Consider the following 12,411-nt stretch of genomic DNA (forward strand, 5'->3'; position numbering starts at 1 on the left):
TATTAAAATGGCAAAAAACAAAAGTTGTAAAATTCCATCTCTAAAAAGAAAATGTTTCATAACCTGCTTTCTCCTAACGAGTTTGTTTCAAAACTTGCTTTCTCCAAGTTTGCTTCAAAATTCGTTTTCTCCAAACAAAAATGAGAATTATTATTTAATTATTAACGATAGTTGGATTTTAATTATTAGGTATGCAATATCAATTTCTATGGTTAAATTCTATAATATGTGATAACTGTAATGGTTTGTTTTTTATAAGTTTTTATGTTATCGACTTACCAAATATGTTTCAATCCCAGGCATATTCTGAAAATATTTGATTAGTGTGGACTTTCCTGCTCCAATATTACCTTCTACAGACACTCTAAAAGGTCTATCTACAGGTGTTTTGACATTTGTCAATTCTCTCATGGGCGAAATCCCAACAAAAGTTGTCTTTTTGTTAGGTGAGGCATCTATGCTTGCAGCTGGTCTCTTCTGACCACTTATAGTTGTTATGACACCCTCCATCTTGCTTAAATTCAAACTGAAATAAATAATATTGTTAAAATTTTGTAAACTGTAGTTGTAAAAGTGTTTTGAATAAAGGTAAGGTCAGTTGGGGTAAGTGCGATACAAAATTAACATAGTTAAAATATAAAGCATTCGAAGGTGCCCTAAAAATTTCCGGCGATCAATACAATTTTTTCCCATGAAAGATACACGCATTGACTACACCTTGAGTTCTTAATTTTTTTTATATATCGGTTTAAGAGAAAATTATATTATTTTTTTAAGGCAAGTGGTCGCACTTACCCCGCTCAATTGAGGTAAGAGCGAATTTGGAGATATATTTTTATATACGGCATATATACTTAATCTGGGGGAGAGCGTTTTACTTGAATCTTTGTTAATAAGAAGTTTTTTTGAAACTCAAAGTATTTTTATTTAAAAAAAAGTTACAAGCTCGTAAACTTTAAACAGAGGAAGAACTTAAAACGCAAAAAACAAAATATCTTTGATTTATCGTTAAATTGTAAAATAAATAGTATTTTTATGTTTATTTACGTAGAAAGTACACATGGTGATAAATTCTAAACAAAAAATTTTTTTTAAAAGGTATTCCACGTTATAGCCGCTAAACGATATTTAAAATGATATTTCTCCTCGCCTTCCGATTTCGGGATCCGGCAAGAGCTTAACAATGTCCGTTTCAAACACAATAGAAACGTCATCAGGAAATTTAAATATTGATTTTTTCATGAAAAATGCACTTTTTCTAGAAAACTTTATCTCTACCTCTTTATCTTTAATGTCTATTATTTTCCCTACATAATATTTAATATTTTTCTTTCCTGGAAATTGAACTAATACCCAATTGTCAACAGATAATTCACACAAGCTGCTCGTCATTTCATCTAACTCCTCGTTCTCTTCAGTCATTTGTTCACGTATATCTTCCAACGTATCTTCATCCTCTTCTGCATATTCGACTGTTTCTTCATCGTCTTCGTCGCTGTCCAAAATTTCCTTTAACCTGGAATTACCTGCTGCTTCATTGTTATTCTTCTTTGTACCTTTCCTTTGTTTTGGCCCCTTTTGTACGGTTTCTTTTTCTTTGATGGACTTTCCACGACTTCAATTGTGACTTCATTAGTATCGGAGATGTTGCTATTAGCTGATGTACCGGATGGACCAGTCTTTAAAATCTCTGGTTCTCTATTCGGATCTTCATCAGCTGTTACATGCATTGTTTCTGTTTGACTATTTTGCCATCTTTTGTATGCCGAAGGATCAAACTTGTCGGAGGCTATAACTTGATCATTAAAGGGGTAGATACCGGCTTTCCTAACTCCGTGTTGAATTTTTACGGGGTCCGTCTCTTTCCATTTTGTTTTGGTTAGCACCGAGAAGGTTTTTTTTAATATTTTCTTTCCTGGGTGTCCACGTTGCCATTGGACTAGCTTTGCATCCCATCTGTCCTTAATCGACTTAAACACGGCTATATCTAGAGGTTGAAGTGACTGGAGTGAGGTGGAAGCTTTAAAATTGTCACTCGTTCCTACATAGCTTCTTCAATCAAACTTATACTGATGTGTGTTGCCTGGCCATCATAGATTAAAAGTATAGGGCGCTTATCTTTAAAGTCAGAAATTAAAGCTTTGCTGAAATAGTTCTGAGAAACCTGAGATTCCATCCAACCTTTCTTTACCTGAGATTCCATCCAACCTTTCTTTGTTGCAGCATTAAAAACTTCAGGATTTTGGGGATCTTCCTCTGGAGCAGTCCACTCGTCGTAAATATGAAAGCCTTTAAAAATAATAAGGGGTGTTCCTTTTGACCCAGCTGCACTTTAAGTCATCAAAACTGTCGTGTTTTCTCTTCCTGGAGTGCTGATTGTTCTGGTTGCAGCAGTTCCAATGGCACCAAAAATTTTGTTTTTTTTGGGGTCTACACAAAAAGTCGTTTCATCTAGGTTCCATATCTGATCTGGCTTATTTTCCAGACCAAGCTCAATAATTGTACGCTTTAGCAGATCAAAATAGTCGTATATTATAAATGGATCTACACATTTTTTTCTTGCCATTTCTACAGCTTGGGGTTTTTTATTGAGAGTCGGTGTCTTTTTCGGAAGCCTATAAACCAATCAGGGCCAGGGACGCCGTCTTTAAATCTTGTTTTCAATTTGTTTTTTATCACATATTGTCCAACTTTTTCAAGCACCTCTGATCTGTACAAACCAAATCCGCCCTTTTCCATTAACTTAATGGCCTCTGTAATTTTTTGTTCGTCTTCATAAGGAATATCCAAGTCTCTCCCCAAACGTTTGCTCTTGGTGACCCTACGCCCTGTGACATGGTCCAGAATTGTCGTCTTTGGTATTTTATAAAGGGAACTTGCTTTTCTTAGAGACAATTGCTTACTTTTAACGCTTTCTGAATGGCATCATGGCATCATTCTCAATGGCATGTTTCTGAAAATCAGAAAAATCTGAACATGATATTGAAACCAAGAAAGGGGGTAAGTGCGTTACGCACGTGCACGCACTTAAACCTTCCACACATTTTTCGGGGTAAGTGCGTCCACATCGATAACTAAAAAATAACAGCTTTTATACGGCAAATAAAACAATTTCCCATTAGTTTATTAGGTTTTTATATTACTTATACCATAAAAGTAGAAGAATAACAATAAGTTTAAGTAATATCGATTTTTAAAAAATTACTCACCTACTTGATCTGCAAGTTGAAACGACTATGTGAGGTTACAATTCTGACAGCTGACTGCTCGGTTAATGGGCCGTTGCCATATTACCCTGGCTTAAAAAGTGGTGAACATGTTGTCACAGTGTTGCCGACCCTAACTGTTAATATCGCTCTATTGTCCTGTGTGGTCGCACTTACCCTAAATACGCTCTTACCCCAACTGACCTTATTTATAATTCAAGGATGAAATCGCAAAGATAACAATTTTAGGACACATAAAAAATAGACGAGTTATGTGAAGGTAGGTTAAAGACCAACTTTCACATAAGAATATCTTCATAAGAGCAAGTGTGCAAAGGCATCTTCCTTTTGCATGCTGTACTATAAACATAAACCATAGAAATTTATAATTTATTTCCACTTCAAAAAATTCCACTTACAAGAAAAATTCCATAGCAAATCTAAAAACAACATGCAAATGGGATTACTGAAAGTATAAACACATTTTATGACAAAACGAGAAGCTATTCTTATCAAAAAAATTGGAAAAAATCCCTTGTAAAAGGTATAAAATTTTTATTAAAAATACCTTTAAGGGCTACATCATAACAAAACGTTTTCGATTTTATAAAAAATCATCATCAGTGTTAGACCTAAAAGTAAGTAGGTATGACCGTTTTAATGAATGTAAAGTTGATATTTAAATTTTGACTAAGATTAAAGCAAGTTGGTTATACTTAGAGATTGGATGCCAGCTGAGACACCAAATAAATATTCGGGTAAAAACTCTTTAAATATAATATGGATGCATTAACCGCTTAACGTGCTTACCCGAGTTAACTCGGTTTTAAACTACGTTTCTATTTTCGCTTAACCGAGTTAACTCATGTTTAAAATATTTGTACGATATATAAGGCGCCTACGTGTTTTAACTCCTCTAGCGCTAAATAACGGTATCCCCACTTGCATGGGCGGCCATACCTATGGGAAAGTAGAATTCTATTTTGCTGACGTCACGTTCTGCCCTGACTGTGACGTACCTCTGTGTGTAACCCCTTGTTTTAGAGTGTATCACACTGTTAGCAATATTTAACATTATTATACTTGAATAATTGCGATTTTCTTCTCTTACTTTTAGTATTTTGTATGTAAAAGTTACGACCGAGTTAACTCGGGTGAGCGCATGAGGGTATTTGATATTTTTCTAAAAAAATATGCGTTTTTTTTACTTTAGATTATATCTAGTGACAATAGTCTTGTTCGTAGTTTATTTTACTGTAATAAAATAAATAGGTAATTTTTTGACGTATTTTTGCAAATAAATGTGTGCGTTAAGCGGTTAAAGGTCCATACTTAAATAAAATGCCTTAGGATGGATACATGGCAACAAGGATAATGCCCTTAGGTAAGGTATTGAATTTCCCAGCACATGGAATGCAAATTGAGTTATACTTACTTTTAGGTCTAACACTGATGATGATTTTTTATAAAATCGAAAACATTTTGTTGTGATGTAGCCCTTAAAGGGAATTTTAATAAAAAATTTATACCTTTACAAAGGATTTTTTCCAATTTTTGTGATTGATGGTATATAGCCAACTACAGGGAAAATTTTTCTTTTCCTTGTGGATTTTCTATCTTATCAAGGCTGTAGCCCACGGTATGCTTTAAACTTTGAATACCTCTGCAAGAGTTATATTATCAATGTGAATTTTAACAGCAACTAAATGAGGATTTAGTAGGATAACAGGAACTTTTCAGGATTTCATCAGTGTCAACAGAAGAATAATATGCAAAAAGGTTAGCTACTCATGATCCAGTATCCCAGCACTTATTATCTACGAGCAAATTATTGGGAATATCATAGCCTTTTATAAGTGAATTAACGATATTCCAGAATTTTTTGGCATCATAACTAATATTTTGGTCCAAACCAGTAACATAAGCTTTATAACACTCTCTAGTCAAGTTTTTAAACTGATACCATAAATTAGAAAAAAAAAAAAGAATGTGTGTGTACTTTGTACGCACGTAAGAAGTTATACTTAACTGTTTATATTTGCATTTTATTTAAATATTAAACTAACTTTCTTACCTACCACTTTCAAATTTTTTTTATTAAAACTACCAAAAATTAAAAAAAAACGTGAATCGTCCGGGATTTGAACCCGCGACCTCTCGATCTCTAGTCCAATGCTCTACCTCTTATCTGTTTCCTCTCCAGAGTTCGGAGCCGTTTTTTAATTCTGAACAATTCATTGCAACTAAGTACATACTGTCTGTGTGCGCATGCGCGCAGAATTATGAAATTTTACTCTCAATCGCGTCTAAATCAATGGGAAAATTTTTCTTTTTGCTGATGATACCAGTATCACTTGGAGCAACTCAACTATTGCATCTCTTCATGAAACTATAACTTCGGATCTACTGACGATAAAGACCTGGTCTGACTCTAATTTACTCTCTTTTAACGTAAATAAAACAGTAGCATTATCCTATAAAGGAGCTCTTCAACCTTTGCCACTTCATAACAGCCAGATCAGTACCGTTGATTCTGTAAAATTTCTTGGTATTTTTTTAGACAGCAACCTCAAATGGTCCCTTCATATCGATTCGTTAAGTAAGAAACTCGCCTCAGCTTGCTATGCAATACGATCTGTCTCAAGGGAACTCAATTTAGCATCTTCTAAAATAACATATTTTTCGTTGTTCGAGTCTCATCTTCGATATGGTCTTCCTTTTTGGGGTTCTAGTACAGCTGCTCAATTTGATGTCATTTTTAGATTGCAAAAAAGAGCAATAAGATATTTGTTTGGCCTCAGAAGATCTACACATTGCAGAAGTTACTTCAGAGATCACGAAATTTTAACACTTCCATCTTTATATATTCTAGAAACGGTTTGTTTAATTCGTAAACACCTTCATGTCTTTCCATCAAGGCCCAATCATCTTTACTCCACCAGAAATTCAATCTTTGATATTTATTTACCGATTCCATCCACTGAGTTAGTAAAGAAATCTATATTATATTCCGCAAAGAAACTGTACAATCATCTTCCGTTACAACTTAAATCTGCAACATCTTTCCCTAAGTTCCGAAAAATGACAAAAGCCTATCTATCCAAAAGACCATATTATTCAATAGAAGAATTTCTTAATGAATAACTAAGAAAATTGGGTTCCATGCGCAGTAGCATAAACTTGTCAGTTCCTTATGTTGTACCTATTTTATTTTATTTGTTGTATGTTCAATTTGCAATTTATATATGTTTTGCAATAAATTGTTTTTGTCTTGGCTTTTATATCTTATACTGTACATTGTTGACGATTTATCTAATTTTAGTAAATTGTAGTTGTTATTTGTTATTTATATTATGTTTTTCTTTTGACTGTATGTAAGCTTTGTCCATAAAATTGTAAAAATTTTCAGTGGCAATAAAGCATATTTCTATTCTATTCTATTCTAAAGAAGTATAACTTCAACAATGTAGTGGTTTTGGGAATGACAATTTTTGATGTTCATATGAGCCTTCTTTTCAATAAGACATATTTGAGATAGGGAGGGAAGCTAGAAGAAACAAATTTTTTAATGGGAACAAAATTTGTAATAAATACTTAGTGATTTAAAAGTTTGTTTCAAAATAAGGTGTTAAGAGTGTGGAATCGGGAGTGGAATGATTCCAGTTCTAAACTAAGAATCATCAAAAGTGACATCTTTCCATGGAAGTCCACTGCCAGAAATAGAAGATCTCAAATTATTAAGTCTAGAACTTGGACACTGTAGGTATAGTCGCACCTATCTCTTCTCATACGTCAAATAATTGTCAAAGTGTGGACACGAATTTTTATTCTCCGCATTTTAATAGTTTGATTTTAACGATACAAACGAGCAGTTCTCGGTGTATTGTGTGTTATTGTGTTAATTAGTGTTCCTTTTGTTAATTTTCTTTATTGTTTATAATAGGTAGGTTAGGTTAGTGATTAAAAAAATATATAATGGATGAGACCTCGGGTGGCACTTCGCCACCCGAAAATAAGGACGCAGAGGAGGATAGGTATGTAAATAATTTTATAGATTTAAATAATAGATATAGAACTGAGGATAAAGGTCCATATTTTGTATATATTGAGAGTACTGATAAGCATTTGGGAAGAATTTTCCCAATCCGGATTGGTCACGTTTTGTTGACTGACAATTATATAAAATCCGATGTTCTTGATATCAAATCGATTGGTCTTAATCGCGTTAAAGTTATTTTTAAGTCTTATGAAAAAGCTAATTATCTAGTTAATAATAAAATTATGTCTAATAATAACTTAGTAGCGTATATACCCAAATTTTTTACACACAAGAAGGGTGTGTTGAGGAATATTGATACATACTTTTCTGAGGAATATTTAAAAAATGCCATAATATCTCATAAAGAGGTGGTTCAAGTCCAACGCATGAAACGAAAGGTAACAGATAAAGACGGTAATATTTCATATGTAAACAGACAAATGGTTATTGTTCAATTTGTAGGAAATGAACTTCCTCAAAATATAACAATTAATTTATGCAATTTCTCTGTAGAACCATATATATTCCCCGTTGTTCAATGTTTTAATTGCTTGCGATATGGGCATTCTGCCAAGCAATGTAAAACCAAATCTTCTCACTGTCGAAACTGTTCTAGCCTAAATCATACGTCAGACTCTTCTTGCGAAAAATTCTGCATTTATTGCCAAAATAATGAACACTGCTCTACATCCAGAGATTGTCCAGTATATAAGAAACAAAAAAATATCAAACAACTCATGGCCAGGGAAAATATTACATTTAAAGAAGCTGAAAGATTGCATGATAATCCATCTTATGCCAAGATTTCTACAAATAATAGATTTTCAGTTCTTAATAATTCCACTAATTTTCCCTCTCTGCCACTCCCCAGTACGTCCCAAACTCCAAATTCTAGCTTTTTGCTACGTAAACCCATTGTTCGAAATACTTCACCCAAAAGACAAGTGAAAAAACGTAAGCCATCTGCTCCGGAGTCTCCACCTATTTCTCCGTCTCTGCCTACTTTTTCCCCTTTTCAATCAAAAAAAACAAAATCTTCACATAATCCCATCATACCAAATCCTCACAGAGATGACTTTATCCAATATAAGGAAAAACTAACAAGTCAGATAATAACCGTAGTTAAACAAGTAGTTAATTCAGATTCATCCGAAACAAATTACAATTTAGAAGAAAATATTAGAAATATGATCTCCTCTATATTAAGTCCTTCAAATCTAATTCCAGAAATCGATATTGAATCTTGTTCTGATGATTCAATCCACTAATAAGATAAGTACACCCAATAGTAAAAACATTAAAGTTATCCAATGGAATATTCGTTCTTTCTCTAAAAACCATCCAAGTTTATTAAATTTTTTACACGATAATCCTGTAGATATTATAGCTTTATCAGAAACCTTCAAAAAACCAAACCATTCTTTTAAACTAAAAGGGTATAAGATTATCCGACAGGATCGTGCAAATGGCTTTGGCGGTGTTGCCATTGCAGTTCGCCAAGACATTAAATTTATAAATTTTCTATTACTTTTGCATATAAAAAAGATTTAGAACTTTGCGCAGTTAAATTTCCGTCCTTAAATATCATACTAGTATCGGTGTATAAACCACCTAAATTAAATGTTTCTAAATCAGATTGGTCAAATATCTTTCGGCAATTTAATTCTCCTGTTATCTTCTGTGGCGATTTTAACAGCCATCATACACTTTGGGGATCTCATATTAATAAAGCTTGTGGTAATCAATTAGTAGAAGCCTTAGATGACAATAACTATGTTGTTCTCAATAATGGTAAACCAACTAGAATTTCTCGTCCAGAAGAGCTACCTTCGGCGGTAGACATTACATTTTGCTCTGCTGGTTTGGCTAGTGATTGTTGTGTATGGGATGTCGTACCAGATGCGTTAGGTTCAGATCATTGCTTAATCAAATTTGAAATTATTAGGGATAGAGTTATAATAAATAAAAATCCAGCATCTAAATGGAATGATAAATTAGCTGATTGGTCTGCATACTCCACTATACTGGAAAATTCGTTAATTAGGACAAACCAAAATCTAAACTCCAATCTACTAAGCTTCTCTATTTTTATGGAAAAGGTCTCAGATGCAGCATCCGCAACTATTCCCCTAAAAAGAGCAAGACAACAAGTAACTCAACGTCCAATATGGTGGGATACCGAATGCTATGATATGTTTCGTCGCAGAAAAGAAGCCCTGAACCAGTATAAACGTGTCTCAAACTATACAAACTATTGTCAATATCAAAATGTAGCTAGTCAAACTAAATTACTATTTTCTAAAAAAGCTCGAGATAGCTGGATATCTTTCATAAGCAATATTAATAAAAACACGCACCCTACTAAAATTTGGCAATTTATAAAAAAAATATCAAACAAAGACTCAACGGGATCGGGCAGTATATCAGCTGATATGGTGGACGATTTTTTTGAGTTTTTTATTCCCAAATTTGCATCAAATAAAATCGACTTCAGTAAATTCAATAGTAATGTAGCATGCAATGAATCATTTTATATGCCTATCAGTTTGGAGGAATTACGATTAGCAATCAAACAATCTAAAAGTACAGCACCGGGATTTGATAGCATTACATATAAAATGATTGAATACTTGCCTGAAATTGCTAAAGGAATTCTTTTAAATATTTTTAATAGTTGGTGGTTGCAAGGATTATATGACCAAAGTTTAAAAAAAACTGTAATTTGCTTACTTGCTAAACCCAACAAAAATTTAAGTCTACCTAACTCTTACAGACCAATTTCATTAATATCATGCATTACAAAAACATTTGAGAGAATTATCAAATTAAGAATTGAATTGCATTTTGAAAGTAATTGTTTATTACCTATTAATCAGTTTGGATATCGCAGAGGCAAAGGCACCTCTGAAGCATTAGCTCAATTAGTTTCCGACATTCAGAATGCACTTTCCGTTAATCTTATAACGGCATGCTTGTTTTTAGATATTAAAGGGGCTTATGATACTCTGGATATTGATATTTTAACTGTTCAGCTCATAAAATACGGTCTAAATTATAAATTCGCACAAAGAATCACATATTTGTATAGGGACAGAGAAGTTTTCATTCGAGATTCAGAAAATCACATTTACGGCCCTCGATTATTATCAGTCGGAATTCCGCAAGGTTCAGTCCTAAGTCCAGTACTTTTTAATATCTATACTGCAGAATTGCATGACATGTTAAATGAAACAAATAATACAATTAAAATTATTCAGTATGCAGACGATTTCTGTATATACAGCAGCCGTAAATCATATAATGAGTGTTTATGCGATTTGGAACTGATAATGCAATGTGTAAAAAGATGGTCTATGGCTTTTAATTTCACGTTATCCCCTGAAAAATCTAGCATCACCTTTTTCACTAGACATAGGTTAAGTTCCCCTGCCAGTATAAATTTAAGTAATGTTGATATTAATGTATCCTCTCACCATAAGTATCTGGGCGTGGTTTTGGACAAAAAACTAACCTGGACACTGCATGTGAATCACATTATCAACAAATGCGAGAAAGGTTTAAACATGCTTCGTTGCATATGTAAAGCTAGATGGGGTGCCGACCCAAAGATAGCATTAATGTTCTATAAATCGTATATTCGGTCAATCATTGATTATGGATGCTTTTTATATGGTTCATCGTCAAAATCTAATTTATCAAAAATCGATCATATTCAGTATAAGGCAATACGTATATGTATTAGTGCGTTTAAGTCAACGCCATGTGCTGCAATTCTAGCAGAAGTGCAGGAACCTCCTCTAAACCTTAGAAGAGAATTCTTGTCTAATAAGTTTCTATTAAAGACCAGGACTTTAGATTCACATAAATTATTAAGTAAAATTAACAGTCTCACTGAATATAACTTAACAAATTCTTATTGGAGAATTAAAACTTCTCCCCCTCTTACAGATGCTTATCTAGAAACTAACAACTTTAGCATTAACACTAAACAAATATTACCCATATATAACCTTTCTATTGAGGAAATCGCAATCTTTCCAAAGATCATAAAACCTACATATAGAAACTTACCATGCCAAAACAATAAAATTATAAAATTAATCTTATCTGAATTTTCTAATTATAAATACATCTATACAGATGGTTCAAAAACATGTAATAGTGTAGGTAGCGCTTATTATGTTTCTAATATAAAAAGTGGTAATTCTTTTAGACTGCCTAAATGTACATCTATCTTCACTGCCGAACTTTATGCTATTGAAAGAGCCCTAACTTACGCGGTTGAACAGAACTTTGGAGACACGGTTATACTATCAGATTCTTTATCTGCTCTTGAGGCAATATCACAACCAATAACCAAAAAACACAACAATGAGTTGTTATGCCATATTAGAAAGACAATCGCTCGATTTAAAAATAATAGTAGTGACTTGGTCTTTATCTGGGTAAAAGGACATGCTGGAATCAAAGAAAATGAGATAGTGGATGAAATGGCAAAGAATTCGGCAACTTTAAATGAAATAGTAGATTTAACAATCTCCAGCGATTACATTCCAGAATTGCATAAAAAATTAAGAAAGAAATGGGAAACTATTTGGCTTAAGTTTGTACAAACTTCGAGGAATCCATACACTTACATATACCCACAACTTCCGCAAAATATCCCACATATATTTGATTATCACGTTACTCGGTTTTATTCCACATCCCTAAGTCGCTTAAGATTAAACCATGGAAATTTTCCTGCACATTTAGCTAAAATAGGAATGCGTATCAACTCTCTCTGTTCATGTGATAACTACTCTACTGCAGATTTAAATCATATAATCTTTAATTGTGAACTTAATAAAAACCATACGAAAGCACTAATTGCTAGACTTCAGGAGCGGAATGTAAGTTTACCGCTGAATATTTCACATCTACTAAGCTTCAATACCAAAACTATTAATGATATTATCATACAATTTCTTAAAGATTCTAAAATAAAAATTTAATATGACATCTTCAATCTTCAACTTTCAAATATCTGTGGCAAAAAGTTTATCTAATGCCATCCCCTCTTTGTGAACACACACACACACCTATCTCTTCTCAAATAGCAAATCTTCAATGTGTGAAACTTGCAATGTAGTGGACAGTATACAGCACTTCTTATACACTGTCCTA

General features: G+C 33.1%; 1 protein-coding gene across 1 annotated transcript in view; it reads right to left on the reverse strand.

Annotated features, from left to right (window-relative positions):
* LOC114326361 (thymidine kinase 2, mitochondrial) overlaps window positions 1-12,411 on the reverse strand; it is a 56,229-nt gene that overhangs the window by 35,721 nt on the left and 8,097 nt on the right. Inside the window, exon 2 of the mRNA XM_028274702.2 lies at window positions 280-526. Coding sequence (XP_028130503.1) covers window positions 280-526 — 247 coding nt within the window. The remainder of the gene's footprint in view (window positions 1-279; window positions 527-12,411) is intronic.

Source organism: Diabrotica virgifera, chromosome 3 (assembly GCF_917563875.1).
Source record: "Diabrotica virgifera virgifera chromosome 3, PGI_DIABVI_V3a".
In the NCBI taxonomy this organism is placed as follows: domain Eukaryota; kingdom Metazoa; phylum Arthropoda; class Insecta; order Coleoptera; family Chrysomelidae; genus Diabrotica; species Diabrotica virgifera.